Source organism: Fukomys damarensis, unplaced genomic scaffold, assembly GCF_012274545.1.
Source record: "Fukomys damarensis isolate Sample0158 unplaced genomic scaffold, DMR_v1.0_HiC HiC_scaffold_10, whole genome shotgun sequence".
Lineage (NCBI taxonomy): Eukaryota > Metazoa > Chordata > Mammalia > Rodentia > Bathyergidae > Fukomys > Fukomys damarensis.
Genome location: NW_022900922.1, coordinates 18,677,151 through 18,696,950, shown reverse-complemented (window position 1 = coordinate 18,696,950; position 19,800 = coordinate 18,677,151). Strand labels below are relative to the sequence as shown.

Sequence of the window (19,800 nt, the reverse complement as noted above, 5' to 3'; positions counted from 1 at the left end):
CACTACACATTCCAGGGCAGGGGAGCATACGTGGAACAATTGTAGCCATCTCAAACACAATTAGATCCCAGGCTGAGCACAACACGTTCCTTCCTTACACTGCCATTCAAACTGAGCTTCCAAAACCTGTTGAAGAATGATGAGTGCGGCTAGGCTGGCTGCACTTGCTCCACGGGTCAGGGGATCGGAGGGGCAGGTAAACCACGCGCAGCCCAGGGCGCTTCCGGGCTCCAGGTCTTTCCCCAGCTCTCCAGATAGCCCTCTCCTCCCTTCTTTCTTTGCCTTTCCTTCCTCCCTCCTCACGCACAAATATTTCCCTCCCTCTCCCTCTCCGTCATCCTCTCCCTTTCTCTCCTTTATTATATGCACATAAATCTGCAGAAACCATGCGCATTGCATATCCGTGAAAATATACAAATTAGGGGTAGCTCATCCCGTGCTTTGGCGGTTTGTGTTACGTAAGAATTGGGGGGTTGTACGTCTAAAAACTTAAGAGTCTCCTTCCTGGGAGAGAAGAAAGTTGTATATTAGGTAAAAATAAGATAGAAAGTATATTTGGGGTGTACAAAGCTGGCTTGACTTTTTTCTCAGGCTGAATCAAACCCCACTGACCCTCCCCAATGCCATATCTGAAGTTTTTTTAACGTTTGGTTCTCAGGAGTTACTGCTTCGTGTTTTGAGAAAGGGTCGTTGGGGTAGGGGTCAGACCAAGGTTGGTGATCTCAGAGAACACAGCTGGAGTGGAACAGACAAGACAGGGTTTCCTTAATTGGTTCCTGGCTCTGAACAGATGCTTTCAGAACCTTGGAGAGCTCTCTGGCCTCCGGACCGGCCAGCGCAGACAGATCGAGGGCTTGGGTGCAATCCGTTCCTTTCCTTCAGACAAAACGGGTGAGGCGACAGTTAAAAGAAGGGACGTTTAATTGAAAGAGACAGAGAGAAGGGCAGAGACAGCGGCAGGGGCCGGCAGAAAGGGAAAGAGGAAGACCAGAGGCAGGAGAAGGTGGTAAATGTAGTGACTTAGAGTTGACTTTGTAATATATTTATTTATTTTCCCACATCTGCTCACATACCACGCAAAGTTTGAGGAGAAGGGACTAGGTCTTGAAGAAGGCTTAGGTCTGCTTTCTATAGACTGACCCTGGTCTTGCCGAAAACAGTGTGTTTGGTCTCTGCTAGGCCAACTTATCCTGAAACATTGGGTTCTGCAAAAGAATGAGGGTCTGCGCATCAGAAAGAATTTTTAAAGATATATTTCTCCCTCTCCGTCTCCCTTTCTCTCTCTCTCCTTTTCTCTTTCTCTCCCTTTCTCTCTCTCTCCCTCTCTCACTCTCTTCCCCCTTCCTGCTTCCCTCCCCAGACATTTTATTTCACAAGACTAGAGTAATGTAGGAAGCTATAGCTGGCAATGGCTTCTTAATTAAATTTTGCATGGGCACCTGCTTTTCTTAGGCAGATGAAAAGTAAAATGATCATGATAGGAAGAAAATGGATATAGGAGTACAGTTGAGTCTAATGAGTAAATTGTCCAAAGAGCCTTACTAAAGATATAACACATGTAAATATCGGAAAACACATTGACTATAGAACTCATTTATTTTACAATGTAATGGAACACACCCAATAAAATTCAGTCCTCAAATGTCTAGAAAGCTAATATCTTTCTGTTTAGATTTAGTATAATACAAATGGATTGGTCTAGTTGGTATCATTAACTGCATGGGATCTATTTATATCAAAATAAGAATAGCATGTATATAGTGTGTTATATAGTTTAAAGCCTTTTTATTTATGTCATCTCATTTACTCTACAAATTATCATGGAAACTATTGGAAGGTTATAAAATATAAGTTAGACTTGTTTTTTTAAAGCCTCTCTACCCTTGAACAAAAAACTGTCAGTGTTTTGTCAACATTAAATGCTTATTTATAAGATGTATTACTAGCTTGTGAAATTTAGATTTTTGGTCTGAAAAACATCTGCAGAAATATTTTTTTCTTAAATAGGATTGAAGAATGTGCTGCTGAAAAGAAAAGTAAATAACCGCAAAGGACAAGGTGTTCAAAGGTAAGACTACCTTACCATGTGGCTATAAATAAGAACGCTGGTTTGCTTGTAGATAAAGAGGTTCAAGAAGAGAACATGGATTTTCTTTCTCTTCTCATTTTGGCTTTGGACTTTATGTATGTTAATAAAAATATAAATCTTGAAGAAGTAAAATAAATGATAACGAGTAAGATAATTACACATCATTACTCTGCTTTTATAAAGATATCTATTCACTCATAGAGTTTTTACAGAAAAAAACTCATACTACAGAACCATGATCACTACAACTGTTCTAGAACAGCAAAATAAAATCTCAGCAAAATGATCCACTGGTGGAAACACGTTTCAAGTTTTAAGGTCAGTCCAATATAATTCCAGAATACCTGACTGAGAAGTGAAAGAGCTGTTATCAGGCTCTTGTGCCTTTCTGTGTCCACTGTAGACCCAGTGGAGCCTTTTGAGTGCAATGGCCTTTAGATTGGACTTGGATAAGTGGTCTAAATGGCCCATGTGGCTGTACCTTGTGTCTTTCAGTGCTGGCCCTGTGGAAAAGTGGCCCTAATGGGAACTTCACTCTCATTATCTCAGAATTATTTTGAGGGAGAGAAAGGCAGTATGAAAAATTGAAGAATATTTCAGAGTGAATAAAGAGAACAGGACCCGGGCCTGGCCTCACAACTGACTCATGCATACAGCCCTGGGAAAACACTCATCCTTCCTGTGCCTCAATTTGCTGCCTCTCATCTCTCAAGGAGACCACAGGACAAATAGTGTAATGTCAGTTGTGTTCTTAGTCTCATGAGAAAAAAATACTTCTGTTTTCATGGCTATAAGCATTTTTACAATAAACACAAAGTAACTGCATATATTTTATTCAGCTGAAGTTCAGATTTCTAGCAAATTGATACTACAGAATATTGGTACACATAGTGATCACAGTATCACACTATGGATTTGTTTGCCTGATAAAGCACTTGTTCAAGGGACTCTCAGCATTTGACCACTCTCCTGCTGTAAATGCCTCCTTCTGATGCCCTCCTTCTGTGGCTTCTCGAGTGTCTCCTAATCCAAGGGTCAATGGAAGGCACCCTGTGTCCCCATTCAACTCTGTAACCATTATCTCCCGAGTACTTCAAATGAAGTTGATGTTTAAAGGGAAGTGTAAGGTACTAGTTAGGTTAGTTACTTACTATTAAGTATTTATATTAAGAATGTTTATACACTGTTTGTTTAACATACTACTTTAGTATTTCTTGCCCAAAATAGTAACCCCTGAGGCCATACATATTCCTAGCCATATAGTTATTTGGAATTCACTTCTTTGTAGCCATTGTCCTGCACATCATCAATGCTTTAAAAAAAAAAACATTGAAAGAAGGAAGTGATAAAAAATGAGGGACTACCCAGGCCATCAACCGCATCAACCCCTGTAAGACTCTGGGCCAGGAAGTTTAGAGTTCAGGAGATTACAGAGATGAACAAGATAGAAAAAGTCCCTGCCCTCATGGAGCTTATAGTCTATCATGTGTATGGTCTGTCAGACCACAAACAAAGTACCCTTAGAGTATCAGGTAGTAACGAATGCTATAAAGGGAAGTGGATATGGACAAGAAGACAGAGAGCCGTAGAGCACTGATATTTAGATATACTAATTGCAGAAAACCACTCTGAAGAGTTTAGGAGGAGAGCTACAGTATGATGTTTTCCTTCCAGGTGCCTCTGAAATACAAAAGATGTGCTGTGTTGCTAAGGATTGAATATTCATTTAACGTACTACTGTGAATTCAAGTGAGATAGTTGCTATAGAAAGATATTAAAAAGAAATTATGGATGGATGGACCCTTCTTTAACAGCTCCTTAAATGACCTCCATAAAGAATGAAAACAACTTTCTCTTCATAGGGGCCCAGAACACCCCACATGGGTATTGCTTGTGTTCCACCATGATGCCAGGTCCATAGGGATGCAGCAGGCTCCAGTAAGCAGCTATAAAATGGGTGCCAGTTTGGACTAACTTAGATACATCAGGAAATGCTAGTCACCCCTGGTCATGTATCTCCTGGAATGTTAAGGTCTTTCCTATAGGAAGCAATCTGCTAAGATCTGCCCTTAACTGTAGTCATGGATTTGCCATTATTGGTATTGCTGCTGCTACTCAGCCATTGAAACACAGCCTCCAAGCTCTAGTGAAACCTGCTCAGTAAGAAAATGCTGAGCCATGGTGAAAGCCTTTGCCTGACCTTCCTCATGTGTCTCAGTCCTAGTTCACTGTGAACCACTTAAGAATTGCCCATCTCTTAAAGTGACTTTATGAAATGATCTCATGTTTCCTCTTCCCAACACCAGAGGTGGCACTTGACCAAGTATATTCCAAATAAGTATAATATTCTCTGTATTGGGAAAAAAATGTTTCTGAAGTCTCTAAAGTCTTGTAACTGCACAAAACCATTATTCTAGCATGTTATATTTTAAAACTCATGTCCTTAAAAGTGGTCATTTTCCTCTAAGAGTGAATCACAACCAGTTATATCTTTGAGAAGATGTCTGAATCCTCTCAGATACTCAGAGTCTACTATTTTGGGTAACTTACATGATACTGAAGTAATGCATTTAAGCAATATACAAACATTCAATCTATGTGATATCAAGTAACTACTATAATTAGTAGCTTACAAATCCCTTTCACCTGAAGCTTCATACATACTGGAACTTACTAAGAGTTTGGAAACTCAAGTCATTGAGGGTACAGAAGGAGGTAGGAAATCGGTTATTCATCCAACAGTAAAGTAACTGACTCATTCTGTAGTTTTATAGCCAAAAATATCCTAGAAAACTACAGTGGGAAGTAATTATAGGTCAATCTGATCCAATCATCTTATTTTAAGGACAGTGTTACCATAGCCCAAAGAGATCAATGAACTTGACTGCAGTCTCATGAAGCGTAAGTTACAGATCAGAGTCTGGCATTGGAGTCCATTCAGTGCTCTGTGCATTAGCCGGAGGCGAGCCATGCTCTCATTCCTGCTTGGACCCCTGGTGGAGAAAGAAAGGCTCTTCAGGGTTCCTCTTCCAGAATGCATCCAACATTATAAATTCCATCCTGACTTAGAGTACAGGCTCAAGGCTCAAAAGGGTTTGTTTTGTGATATTTGCTATGTCTTTTTTATTCTACCCATTTTTTTTAACAAAGTTGAACTACTAATTCTCAACTTATAAAGCAAAAGAGTTTCCTAAAAGCCAGCTGTGCAGGGATTGAACACCATATGTCCATGGTCCTGTTCTGCATCAAAGCTCAGGAAAGGAGCTAGAAGAGGCTCCAGCTCAGCACTGAGGGAAGATAACTCTCACTGTTGCTATGAGGGATGTTTTTATCCCTGTTTCTGTTCTTTTTTCATGTTAAAGTCTCTGATGCTTTTTAGAAAACCAGATAGATAGATAGATAGATAGATAATGACTATGTAAGTATATGATTTAGTCCTTGTTCCTGATTACTGTATTAACTGTCATCTTTCACCTACTCCCTGACTCAGCTCACAGCAACCTTTAGCAAAGATGATTTTTCTATGCCTCAGTTTCCTCAATGACAAAGCAGAGTTAGTAACACTAAGGGCCTCTCTCCTTAAGTGAATTTTTTATTAGAGTATCTTGAAGATGCCTTTTAAAGTATTCTACTTACATATCACTGGTAATAAAAAGGCTCTTATTAATCATCTCCATTGTATAAGCATTTAGTGGAAAGTACTGAAGAGCTCATCCTAGCACTCAAGATGAGAAAACGAGGTAACATTCTTTTGATCTGCCAGACATTGCTGCTCTAATAACCCAAAGTACATCCTAAAATCTTCACTTGTTGAGAAATAATATTCTTCTGAATGTTTAAAAGTTTTTTAAAAAGTGCTTGGCCTCCCCTTTCTCTTCTCCTGAGCGATTTCTCTAGATGACAGCTGTGTCTGGAAGAAGGCACAGGCACTCAGTGTAGCACTGACTAGGAGCTAGAAGGAAGTGGCTATTTGTCACCATCAGTACCACCGGCTGGCACCATTTTTCTTAGATTAGACCATGTTGTCTTGAATTTGACCACCTCGCTAACCATCTGTGGCTGCAGATACACATTTATGAGATGTTCTTATGGGTTCTGCGTGTGTCCATGGGACAGGACAAGTCTGACTGTGTTTGTCCCATGATTCTGTCCAACCAAACTAAGTGGCCACATTGGGATATTTGATAGAATCATAGATCAGTGTTCTTCCTCACTGACAACTCTTCCTATTTTGTTTCTTATTTAAGTAATTGAAAATATTGAATATGTTTCTGTTGGCCTGGAATATAGCACAATACAGGTTCAGAAAACAAAGAATAAAAAGGAAAACTGAAATCACCAAAATTACTGTCCATCACTAATTCCTTCTTTTTTAACCAAGAATTATTAAATGAAATCCATAGAAAAGGCTTTCTTTCAGGATATCAACTAAATCAAATCAAGTTGAAATTTTCATCTTAAAAAGGTAAGAGCCCCAAGCCATCCACTTAGAACATGGTTTCATTCAACAATTCTCTGAACTCCTTTTTACATTAGGCATCATGGAAAATACTTAAAGGCTAGGTCTACTCTCTGCATAGCATTCTCACCACCCACATGGACAGATGATAATTGAGATATATACGCTGCTGGAATTAGTGAAGTATAAATTATTGGCCTGGTCATTTGTGATTAGTAAAGCATGAAGTGTAAGTTGCTCAGCAGTTTTTAAATAAAGCTTCTTGATAATACATTAAAATGTTAAAGGAAGATATGTGAGATCTGAAGGCACATCTCAAACTGCTAAGAATAATTCCATGTAGACTCCATGGGGGAACATGGTTAAAAATATGAGAGGAAACGCCAAGGTGCATACCAGCTGCAGCAAATGGGAATGTCTGCCTGAACCTTCAGTGTGTAAGTGTAAAAACGACTGGATTCTAAGAAAGTAAAGATTTTTTTTGTCAAAGCAATGTAAGTCTCAGCTTCTTTTCCACCATCTCTTATGAGCCTCATGCTTTTATTTTTGCATACTTTAAGTCACCCTTGCTATTTTATTCATTTACAGAGAACTAGCAAAGTGTTTTTTCTCTTAAGAGCACTATTCAAGCAGGCTGCCAGAACTCAGCCTGGTTTCCCCACCTTAATATGTTTTCTGATGCTCAGTCCAGTGCCGAAGGGGCTGAGCTCTGTGGATGTTGTCTTTCCAGCTGAGAAGAATGAGTTCCTGCAGCAATATCTGTGGGTCCAAGCAAGCACAGGCACCCACAGAGGGTGGGTACCAGCGCTATGGTGTGCGGTCCTACCTGCACCAGTTCTATGAAGACTGTACGGCCTCCATCTGGGAGTATGAGGATGATTTCCAGATCCAGAGATCACCTAACAGGTGGAGCTCAGTATTCTGGAAGGTGAGGAAAAAGTGTATGTTTGACTCTGACAGTGGAAAAAATATTTGACATAGTAAATGCTGCCGCTATAGAGAACTAAGTGGTTTGGCACTGTGTATGTCACTCATGGTAGCTCTATGTGCATCTTTCTTCCCTTAGAAAAACAGAAGTTAACCCATGGGCCAAAGAAAGCCACACAGTTGCTGAGTGGGTTAAACATGAATAGGCACAATTTCCATAGTAATTATTATTATTGCTAAGGTTATTTGTGTGCCACTGAATTCACTAACTGTGAAACCACCCATAGGCAAACATTGTATTCTTTTAGCCTACCTTACAGGCTTGGTAGGTATCATTTGACAAACTACTGCAATAGTTATTAGAAAGAAATAATTAGGTATTACAGAGAGCAAATATTAAGACATGGTAGAGTGGTCAGAATGCGAGCTCTGTGATCTGAGACTCTAAGGTGCCACATTAAACATCAGATTCTGTCAACAGATAATTAGTGAGCACCCACTGTGTGCCACAGAGCTTGAATTGCTGGAGGTTAAAGCAGTAAATAGAAGAAAATGGCCTTGCCTTTGTGGGCCTCACAGTCTGTCCTGAGAAACCACCATAAACAGATAAAGTCAAATAAATAAACAGATAAATTCCACAATGGAAGATCAGATAGTGTCAAGTGCTATAAAGAGAAATCAGCAGGGATAAGAGAACAGAGGAGACCATGTTTGGATATGCTGAGGGTAGAGAGCCCTTTGCATGAGATGGAATCTGAGCACATGCCAGGAGGAGCAGAGGGAGCAGAGCCTAAAGTTATCTGGCTGAAGGTCGTTCTAGGCTGAGAAAATAGCAAGTCCAAAAGCTCTGAAGAGGATGAGGAAGAGCTCCAGTCTGGGTGGAGTGGGGTACGGAAAGACAGAAGCAGTAAGTTCAGGAAAATGCCTACCAGGGCACAAGTGATTTCTGTAGTCTTGTAGACTGCAGTGAAGACTTGAGCTTTTACCTCAGCAGACACATGAGCCACTCAAAAATAAGAAGCACAGGAGCAATGCTAATACTTTACAAGATCCTCCTGGCTACAGTACAGAAAATAGATTATAGAAAGGCAAAAATCAAAGCAGATTAATTCAGAGGCTGTTAAAATACCCAGGGAGAGATAATGGTGGCTTAGATTAGGGTGGTATTAGTGGGGAGGGTGGAAAGTAGTCCAATTCCCCATAAAGTCTGAGGGCAAGGCTTGTCAGGATGTCCTAATTCACTAGGTTTGGAACATGAGGGAAGAGGAGTCAAGCAAGAGTCCAGACTTTCAGCCAGAGCTGTATAATGAATAGTGTTGTGGTTGTTTAGGATGGAGAGGAGTAGGACCAGGAGAAAGCAGGAGTGTGACTTTGGCTGTGCTTCATTGAAGATGCCTGTTAGATGCCAAGGTAGTGCTCTCTAGAGGCCAGTAAATGTATCGATATGCAGCTCCTGGAGTAGAAGCTACTGACACCTGAAATGTGTCAGACTAGTTGAGACCATCTAGCAAGAGAGTGTGGACATGGAAGATTTTATATATATTTTCCATTATCCTTAAGTGCTATGGTCACTGACAGAGAATATTATAAGCATTCATGTAGACCCAAAATACTGGTGGTTTTGTGATTGTGAAGCTGTTGAACACATCCAATAAATGCATAGTTATGAAATTCTCAGTAAATCACCAATTGTCCAATTCAGATTTTAATGTTTTCTCCCTCCTATTTTACACAAATAATACCCCAAAATTTTATTCCCTATAGTACTAAACCTGTTTCAGAAAAAACTGTCTGAAGTTTGTGCCCTCGTAGGGATTTGACTCCAGAAAACACTAAGTTTTGGTCCATATCCTACTCATTAACTGCTAATGCTATCAGTGTAGTGCCAAGCTGAGTATTATAAGGATTGACTGCCTTGGAGACCTTATCTCTACCAAGGAAATAAACTGATGGTTCTTGGCTTCCTCCTGGAGATTATTTGTGTATTTATTCCAGTAGGTTTATGATATGCTGTGTGCCAACAGAGAGAAAAGAACTAGTTTTTGCATGTTTCTATTATGATCCTTTTTAATGTTTTTGGTTTGATTTCAAGTTGCATCTGTGCATGGTTAAAGTTGCTGGTGCCCCTTTCCTCACTGTGGCTTTGCTCTAGGGGTCTTTGGTCTGTCCGTGGGGACTGTGCTCATCCCACCTTGATAGGACTCTGCCCTTGTGCTCTTGAGCATGGAAGGGCTTGATGAGAACAGAGACTTGAACCAAATGGGCCTGAGTTACACTGATTCTCTATCATATGCTTCTACAAAACACCTATCTCACAATGCTGTTCTTTCTGTTAGGTTAACCATTCACCACGCACCAGAGAATACCAGATATATTCTTCACCTCTAAATAAGATACAAACCTTGACTTGAAGGGGTTCACAGTAAAATAATGGAAGTGAACAGAGACACAGATTGTTACAATGCGATGTGCTGAATCCTCTCCTAGAAGTAGTCAGAGCACTTACTGGGAGCCCAGGGATTGAGGGAGAGGGAGGAGTGTGTGTCTGGTACAGGCTAAAGAGGAAGTGGTTTTCAGAAGAGAACTCATGTGCCAAGCATGAAATGATTCCCAGGAGGAAGGAATGCCTTGCCAGTTGAGGATGCTGGGTAAGAGAGTCTGGCACATTGGGGGACTCCAGACAGTGCTGTACAGCTGCAGTAACTGTTCACGGGTTCTAGAAGAGGTCAGAGATGGACTAGAAACACTGACAAGAGCCAGGTCAGAGTGAAAAGCCCTGGAATAGAAATGGCTTCAGAACTCTCAACTTGTGTACAGTGAGGACAAAGACAATAATAAATTTGAACTTTCCTCAGGAATTGAGGGAATACCTCATAACTTGGTGCCCCCCCCACACACAAAATGTGTACTATCTCAATTTCCAACTTATCCCAATGCCTACAGCTGCTTCCATCTCCAAAACTCCATGGAATTTGGTCCCATCTGCCACTCATTTTGGCTCCCTAAGATCAAACAGGCTGAGGTAGATGGGATGGGTTTTATTTTTCTTTTCTTTGCATTTGACGTTGACTAAGGCCATTCCCACTTGATTGTCCATGCAGCAGACAGCCTCAGCCTACGGGTACTAAACCAGGCTTCTCACTCCCAGCCTTCCCTTCCTCATCTCAGCATCACTCTCCTCCTTTCCTTCCCTTCACCCCAACTCAGAGGTGGCTCAGAGGATCTGAGGGAGCCTGTCCATGGGGACTGTGCTCACCACACCTCGATAGGACTCTGCCCTTGTGATCTTGAGCGTGGAGGGGCTTCATGAGAACAGAGACTTGAACCAAATGGGCTGGAGTTACACTGATTCTCTGTCATAGGCTAAGAAGAAAAAACATGGGGGTAATCTTCATTTTTTGTTTTTGTTTTGTGGTTTGGTTTGGCTTGGTTTGGTTTGGTTGATTTGGATTGGTTTGATTTGGTTTGGTTTGTTTTATTTTACAGTACTAAAGATTGAACCCAAAACCTTCATGGTGAGCTACTGCCCAGGCCCTTTTAAATTTTTTTTAATTTTTGAAATAGAGTCTCACTAAATTGCTAATTTGCCCAGGCTTGGTTGGAGCTTGCAGTCCTCCCTCCTTGGCCTCCTGGAGTGCTGAGATAAAGGCGTGTGCCGCCATGCCCAGCTTATCTCCGTATTTCGAAGTTTCTCAAGTGACACTTGAAGAAAGGTCTGAGAAGTTTGGGAGCTTAGGATGCTGAGTAGCGAAGGACCTAGGCTGGATATAATGATGGTTTGTGTCACTAAAGGAGTGAGGTAAAGGAGAAGAAAAACTTAAGAGAAATTTAGGAGGTAGAATCAGTAAGATTTAGTGATCTGTTCCCTATGAATGTGAGGAGAGACTATGAGGGTGAATGGGAGGAATACAGAGAGAGAGGAAAGGGCTCTAGGGTCCCATTTTGAATATTCAAGTTCAAGGAGCCTTTGAACATCTTTCTGTCGATCCCCCTATTTCCTGACAGACACGTGGTCTAGAGCTCAGAACAGCAGGCCAGCCTGGTGTTGGAGCCTGGGAATCATTGCTAAAAGTAGGTGTTGAAGCCACAGCCCCGGGTGACACCTGGACAGAAGGGGTCTCTGTGAGGTGGAAGAGCTGATGGGAGATGCCCCTACCCAGGCTGGGGAGCTGAGTCAGGTGTGGGGCAGGAGCCAGACCTTAGCCCTCCTAAAACTCGCTGCCACCACTGCTGCAGACAATACTACTCAGGGCTCCTGCAAAGAAGTCATGAGCAGCCAGCAGGGCTGATGCAGATGCATCCGGTCTTCACTCTCAAGGTGCTTCCCTTGAGTAACCTCCAAGCCAGATGGTTTCTATTCCATTTGCATCCAGCCTGTCCCCACAGGCAGCTCTTCCCTTCCCTGCTAATTCCCGCTTCCAACAGTCATTGCTGCTCTCCCCTTCCCAAACAGCTGTGCCTGCTGCTGCCCACTTTTGCTTAGCCTGCCGGAGGCCCCAACGGCCTTGCTCACTGAGGACCAGCAGAGAGGAGTTGGTCCAAATAACAGCCCCCACCAGCAGGATTTCAGGAACCTGAGTTCTCTTCCCTACCCAATCCTTGTTTGCATGAGCAGGGACTGAGTTTTCACATAACCTCTGCCCAAGCCAGGAGAGGCCTCAGAAGTCACAGCCCCCAGCACGGTCCCTCCAGCTGCTTTGGGGTTTGTCATATCCTGGCAAGGTCCTGTCTCACCTTTAAGTTGACCACACCACAGCATTCCAGCCCCATGACATGGCCCTGAGCAGAGCTGCTTTGCTCTCTCAGCCCCTTAAGTGATCTCCCTGATGCAGTTTTGTTTACTCTCAATTTAAAAGAGCCCTCCTCCTCTACTTCAACTTAGTACAGTCTGAAGATAATTTTTGTGATGCTCAAGACTCCCAAGTCTTTATTCCTTCCACCTTTCCAACATGGTGCCAGGATTAAGCTGGTGCATTCTGACTGCCCTATTCACCTCCACCATGGGCTCAGGTAGGTTCAGAAGTAGCTTTACACCTACCACCCCCATCTTTCCCTGGCTGCTTTAAGAGGCTTGGAGTCGCTCCGTGGCCACATGGCCTGGAGATCTCTGTGAGACTTGAACCCAGAGTCGGTGTCCACTGCACTGCCTCCCTTCTTCCTGGGATACTCTGATGGAATTAGGAAAAGCAAGCTGGGTCTGACAGGCCGGCTGCCTCCAGTTGTCAAAGTAATAGGAGTCCTGCCATTGGCAAGCCCTGTTTGCCTCTTAGCTTCCGAGTCAATTCCAAGAGTGGATTTTCTTGTAATGTGAAGCTCAGCCAAAGAGCAGACTGCACTGAGAATCAGTCACGTAGCTCCACATCCAGCAGTCTGGGGCCCAAGGTCTGTGGCTCAGGAGGATTTATGGCTCTTTGAGCCAGAAAGAGCTGTGGGGAGAGGAGACAAAAGCCAGGTCCTCATAGTCTCTTTAGAAGCTCAGGTATTAAGATGAACTGCATTCTCCTGTCCTCAGTGGTAAGAATTAGTGCCAGCTCTTGAGGAGGAAGGTAATTTAGCAACATCGGAAGGAAGTATGTCACCGTGGATATTTAAATTAATTTAGTTTGCTCCTTCAGTTTTTCCAATGTGAGTCATTTTCTAGAAGTTATAAATAATGGTTAGCTTCTGAAGGTGAATTTACTTGCCACTATTTTTAGAAAATGCATAAAGCAATCCACAATGTTATACAACTTGACTTTCCTACAGCTCTAATCTTATTTAGAACAGTTTCTCCTTTTTTTAGAAGACATCGTACTGACTCTGCTTTTCAATTTCTTTGCAATATTATGCAGAAGGAGATATGGCTGTATAGTTACATTTCAAAACATTTCTTTTGAAATTAAAATAAAATTAATAAGAAAGAAATATGCAAAATAGTAACGCTCTGGGTATATTGGATGAAAGAAAAATGGCGGGGGACAGACCTGAAGTAGAACTTGCCCATACCACCTGCTAACTATGGGGCCTTGAATAGTGCTCCTCTAATCAAAGAAACCTGTTTCTAATCAATGATATGAGAATAAAAATACTACCTCTCATAAGATGCCTAGAAAGATTGAATGAAACTATACAGAGCTGTATGCCTGGGTTACAGTAGATGCCCAATAATACTAGTTCCCTTTCCTAGGGAGATGGATTTATCAATCCATTTTCCTTCTACTGACTAACCTTCTTTATTAGTGTATTACTCCTAAAATTTACTAAATAAGTACTCATGCTTTAAATATTCAAGATTAAATGGTGTTATGGGTTTGGTTATTTTTCCAGCCTTGTTAGTCTAACAACAATGAGGTACAAGAGGAAATGAAAAATTTGTTTAAGAAATGAATAACTGTATTAAATATTCTTTGTTCCAGATGCTGAGCAATTATTTTAATGCTGTTGCTAGTGTAGCATAAGAATTTTACAAGGGGTTTATTTCCAAATAATAATAATAACTGCTTATTAAAATTCATTAATTATAAAGGTACAAGATCCCAATTATGAATGTAACTGTACTGTATACCCAAAATGTACCAATAAACTCAATAAAAAGAAAAAAAATTCATTAGCCAAATGCAGGGCTAAGTGCTTTCACACACGGCCTTTTTTAATGCTTACAACAACTCTCTGAGGTAGGTACAATTGCCATTTGTCGTTTTACATATGGGAAAATCAATGATTACAGCATTTCAGCAACTCTCCTTTCATGTTTCAAGTACTAAGGGGCTGTGCTGGTCTCCAAGACTGAGTCTGTTCTCCCAGACACACGCGTTCCAACCATCTAACAGCGTGTCACTTCCCACATCCACTTCGTTCATTTCAATAAAATTGAACCTAATGCAGTTTAGCCTCCACCTGCTACTCCTGACGTTGGGTCAGAGCGGCATCTGCATAAGCGCATCTCACACAGCTACAGAGGGGAGGAGGAGACGGACCCAGGGCTGAAAGCAGCTCCCCAACTGCTAGTCCTGCCTTGGCAACTTGCCGGCTGTGCATCTCTGTCCCCGTGACTTAAACTCTACAGGGAAGGACATGTCACACACACACACACACACACACACACGCACACACAGTGTGGTTGAAAGATACAGTGAATTTTAATTTGTAAACATTTAATTAAATAAAAGACATATTGTCATTAATCCCCTCAAAATACTCTCTCTCTCTCTCTCACTTTGAACACACTTATCCCACTGTTCTAGCAACTTTCTGAAGCAGCTCTGGAAGTCCTCTTTCATGAGTCTCTTAAGGTGCACCTGGTTGTGGCCACATCCTGAATTGATTGAAAACATTGACCTTCCATGGTCATCTTGACTGCAGGAAAGAGCCAGGAGTCAAATGGTGCCAGATACCTTGATTAAGGCAGATGAGGGCACAGCCATAATGTTTTTATGAGCCTGCTTGTCTATTGGATGACACTCAGCAGTGGCACTTGCCATATTTTTGCTCATACTTCATAAAGACATGAAAAAGATTTCCAGAACTACTTCAGAAAGTAGCAAGCATGATGGGATAAATATGTTTGAAGAAGTATTTTGGAGGGGATTAATGGCAATGTGTCTTTTACTATAATAAATTTTATTTTTAAGTACTCACCATGTTTTTTGATCTTACATCATAGGACCATGTGCTTCATGTCCAGTCATAAACTGACCAATATGGCTCCTTCCCTGCTTACTCTGAAACCGAGTCAGTAGCAAGAACTGCCAGTGTCCTCCCACCAGAACCACCAGGGACATATCTACTTATCACACATATCGATGTGTTCAACAGATTGAGTTTGTTACTCATCACAGTGAGAGATCGTGATACCTTAAGGGTCCAGTGAGAGGGAGGGAGAGAGAGAAAGAGAGGGAGAAGGAGGGATGAATTGAGAGAAACAGGCTTTGGTTAAGTGACTCAAAGAAGAATCTAAGGACATGAGAGTTCATTCTGGATTTTCAGGCACAAGTCTATGATGGGGTATTTAATTGTCTTTTGTGTGGGAAAAGCCAACTGTCATCACATAAAAGCTACAATGGCTACAGCAGAAACAGTTACTGGCATTAGCCAGGAGAGCAACTATTTGGTAATCTGTGACTTGCTCGCTGATTGACGCTGGGTAAGATCGCGCAGTAGCCTTGACTTGTCCCACTCCACGCTGAGTGCACATTCTGTGAGGCAGCTTTGCACATCATCCAGCCCCAGGTACTGCATCAGGCCAGCTTCTGGCCGTAGGGCTGCTGTTCTCATCCCTAAGATCAATGAGGCAGTGTCAGCAAAGGACGGTTTGTCCCCGCAAAACATGGTACCAACCAGAATAACTGGAGATCCTGTGCTGCAGCTTCTGGTTGGCGTTAAGATCCACTCTCTTTCTTAACTAGAAAATGAAGTAGGTTTTTCACAGAGATTTGGGGTGACTGGGAATAGTCCTACCCTGAAGACTGAGCCTCGCTTATCCATCTTGCTTCTGTCATCCTCTTCCTCTAGGTCGGACTCATCTCAGGTGCCATCTTCGTGATTCTAGGATTGACTGTTCTGGCAGTGGGCTTTCTTGTGCCCCCCAAAATCGAAGCCTTTGGCGAAGCAGATTTCGTGGTGGTCGACTCACATGCTGTGCAGTTTAACAGCGCCCTCGACCTGTGTAAGCTGGCAGGGGCCGTGCTGTTCTGCATCGGGGGCACGTCCATGGCAGGGTGCCTGCTGATGTCAGTGTTTGCCAAAAGCTACTCCAAGGAAGAGAAATTCCTGCAGCAAAAGTTTAAAGAGCGAATTGCAGATATTAAAGTCCACACCCAGCCCATTAATAAAGCTCCGGGCCCAGGGGAGACAAAGATTCCTGTCACTTTGTCCAAGGTTCAAAATGTTCAGCCTCTGTCAGCAACCTGAAGCCTTCCCCACCCTTGCTGTCCCCTAATGGCTCACACACCTTGGGAAAAGGAGTGCTGGTTGCTGAGGTGACGAGGATTTGATGGTGGCTCCCCCGGGCTGTGTGCCAAGGGGCACGAATGCAGGAGGGAGCTTATATGTGCCCGGTCCAGGTGACTTTGGGGACAGCAGTGTCACAGTCACCTGTGCACAGGCATCCAGCGGCGTTAATCAGATGCTCTGTGCCCACCGGGAGCTTCTCTTTCGGATGTTGTGACCTTGTCTGATTCCCCATGTTTAAAGTGCTCAACCATTCAGACCAGCTAACGTGGTCCATTTTGTTTTCTGATAGTTGGTTTTTCTACTCCCTCCTGTGTGGTGCTGTCTTCTACCTGCATCTCTGTGTGTGAGATATTGTCATGTTGTGTTCACGGAAACCTGGAATTCCCTGATTTTGATCTGAACCTTAGCCTTTTAACTACGTCTTACCATGATGCTCCAGAGATGAGGCACAAATGTATCTGTATTCTCCATAAATCTTTGTGTTTTCCCCAGATTGTTTCTCTCATTTAAAAAGCTAAACTTGCCAACTTAGAATTTTGGTGAAAAGAAATGATATTGGAAATATGTATTTATGCAGTGCCCAAAAGCACTGGATTTAAAAACCCAAGAAATTTTAATTCCTACTACTAACTAGCTGTGTGATTTGTAGGAATCATTTGGCTTCCTACACCTCACTTTCCCCATCTGTAAAATGGGAGTCTAAGGACCTGTCCTCTGCCTTATGTCCTCAAGTCTCTGCACCAAGGAGGTTTATTGTGTCACTGCGATAGGTTGTTTGTTTTGTTTTGTTTTGTTTTGTTTTCAGAATTGGAATCCTGCAAATCCCTGAGTTTGCACTCTTCACACTACAGACCCTGAAATATCCAACCCCAGCAGTTTATACGATGCCATCATATTTTTATAAAAACAACAGTAAGCATCCTCAAATGAGAAACCACTAGGGGATAGTCACCTGAAAAGAAGGTGTTGTTCTTGAACATGTTTTATTCTCCAGCAAAATGCCCCTCTCATGCCATGCACTGTAATTAATCTGGGGAATTAAATTAGTCTGATGAAAATGAAAGGTGTGACCTTGGTGTTCTGTCAGAGTATGTGCCACCTTAGAGTTCTATCTTTTTCTTTCTCTTTTTCCCCCCTCCTTCCTTCACTGGATAAATAAGACATGTGAATGAGACGAAGCTAAAGTTCATGGTCATCTGTCACCATGGCTGTTTTCCCTCCAAAGTGTAATTTTCCATCCTGAGACTGAATACACTCTGATGTTTCCCTGGATAAATGGAGAATAAATAAAGCAAATAGTGGCTCTGTGTGGAGTGTTTATTTTGCACTGTCCAGTGCTCACTTCGGTAGCACATATATTTTGCACTGTTCAGCATGGTATGGGGGTGCAAATCAGCATCCTACAGGGGCACTTGGCTGGGTTTTGGAGAAATTGGTCCAGTTTCCTCAGTTCCCTGCCCTGCTGTGGAAAGACTGATGTCATTGCAATCTTCAAATCCCACAGCCTTGTTTACCACACTTGACAAGTCTCCAGCTGGCTTCCGGCCTGTGTACCAGAGAATCCTGGAGAATGCACCTTGAGTTTTTAAAACCACAGTGAAAAATAATAGCTGGTGTGATCTGAGAGCCTCAGGCAGAGCATGATCCTTAGAGGTTAGTGATCCAGCATAGTTGAACAGTTTTCAAGCATTGCACTGGCCTAAGGCTCGCACCGAAATCATCAGGGACAAGGCAACACAACTGCATGCTGGGGATGGGGTTGGGAGGGGCACAACTGGACAAGACAAGAAAACATGGTATCTGGGATCGTGTCCACATTTGTGCCTGGCATGGACATGAGCCTCAGACAACATGGTGCCACAAAGGAAGAAGCCTCCAGGCCAACGTGGATCCATTGATTCCCCACCACCACTGGCCAAGGCTCCTCCTGCAGAGGCCTGTAGCTTCACAGGGCCAAGTGTTGCCCCTTTGTGAAGGGTCCATGTGGCCAGAACACCATCCTCATATAGGACAGAAGCTGCCTTTCTAACCTCTCCGTGTAATAGACAAAATCCCATAACTCAAAGTTACCTACAAATCTAACCCCTCTCATATGACCACCTGCCCCCCACACACCCACGCTGACCTGTTTTGTCATTCACAGTTTTTAATCTGTCACCTTTCTGGTTCTCTTTTTCAGGGAGACTTTTAGTAAAGCCCCCTCCTCAAGGTGTAAAATTGAATATATTAGAGATTGTCTGCCTTCCCTGATGCTTCACACAGCACCTGCTGCCAAGACACTGACTTCTAGGTGGATTAAATCAGACACACAGGCTTCAATATCACATGGCTTCTCTTAGGTAAGAAACCCAAAATGTAAATACGTAAAAGAGCAAAATTAAAGAGATACAGGTATTGGAAACAAACAGACCTTATGCAAATGAGAGATCGAGAAATGAAGGTAGGAGGGAAAGGATCATAAAAAGAATTAGGATGTGTTATGTACATGCAATAAATATAAGCATTATGTACCACAGATATGTACTAGTAAAAATAATTTTTAAAATAGTGACTTCAGAGGCTGTATGAGCAGTAAATTAGTGTCCTTTCCTCTATCCCCCTCCTGGCTCGGTTCCTACACTTGCCCAGTATCCCACATCCCAGTCAAATTCAACCCTTCTCCTCCCGCCAACTGTGCCTGCACTTCTGTGTCACTCTCTCTCTCTCCAATCACAATGCTTATTCTCCCAGCAACAACCATCTGCTCCTTGTCTGGCTTTGAAAGAATCATTCAAGGCCGAATGGAGAAATACCAGCAATAGTTTTAAGAATTCACAGAAGTGAGTGGGAGTCAACTCTGAGGCATTTTATATTCACACATTAGTCATTTAACCTTCACAAAAGCTGTATGAGGCCAGGACTGTTATCGTATACCCATTTTACAGAGGACAAGGGACAGGAAAAGAGAAAATCACTTTTCCACCGGAACCTGTAAGGACTGAAGCAAAGCACAGTTCATCTCCAAGCGTGGCTTGACTGACGTATCTTTATTCCAGTGACTTGTTGGCACGTCTATTTTTCCACTAGAATGCACACTATTAGCCACTCAGGTAGCAGGAGCACATCTTATGAGTGGTGACTCCAGGAAGCAAAGCCTAAATGTGGTAGGTTACTATTATATAGTCATTTAGCACAATTATTGCATTTCTACTCAGCTATGTCTTGGCTGGCACTATGGAAAACAAAGATTAGCAAGGGATTTGAATTTTTTGTTTCTGTGTGTGTGTGTGTGTGTGTGTGTGTGTGTGTAGCAGCCATTGAAAAGCAGTTCCATTCTTCACACTAAAAACAGACCAGACCAGATGGGTAAATTAGGAGCTTGATCTGAACCTTTCCTGTTCAGCACAGGTTTTGT

At 42.4% G+C, this 19,800-nt stretch overlaps 1 protein-coding gene across 1 annotated transcript; it reads left to right on the top strand.

The window, feature by feature from the left end:
- Positions 1-144: 144 nt before the first annotated feature.
- Nrsn1 (neurensin 1) lies at positions 145-17,707 on the top strand. Its single transcript, XM_010622944.2, has 4 exons — positions 145-196; positions 2,008-2,068; positions 7,279-7,476; positions 15,966-17,707. Exons 3-4 carry the CDS (start codon positions 7,288-7,290, stop codon positions 16,362-16,364), a joined length of 588 nt encoding a protein of 195 aa, XP_010621246.1. The 5' UTR covers positions 145-196; positions 2,008-2,068; positions 7,279-7,287; the 3' UTR covers positions 16,365-17,707.
- Positions 17,708-19,800: the final 2,093 nt, after the last annotated feature.

What these genes read in the sequence shown, in the direction of transcription:
- Nrsn1 (XM_010622944.2), top strand. Translation starts at nt 7,288, where the DNA reads ATGAGTTCCTGCAGCAATATCTGTGGGTCCAAGCAAGCACAGGCACCC. An exon ending in GGAGCTCAGTATTCTGGAAG is followed by an intron (nt 7,477 to 15,965) that starts GTGAGGAAAAAG and finishes CTCTTCCTCTAG; the next exon opens with GTCGGACTCATCTCAGGTGC.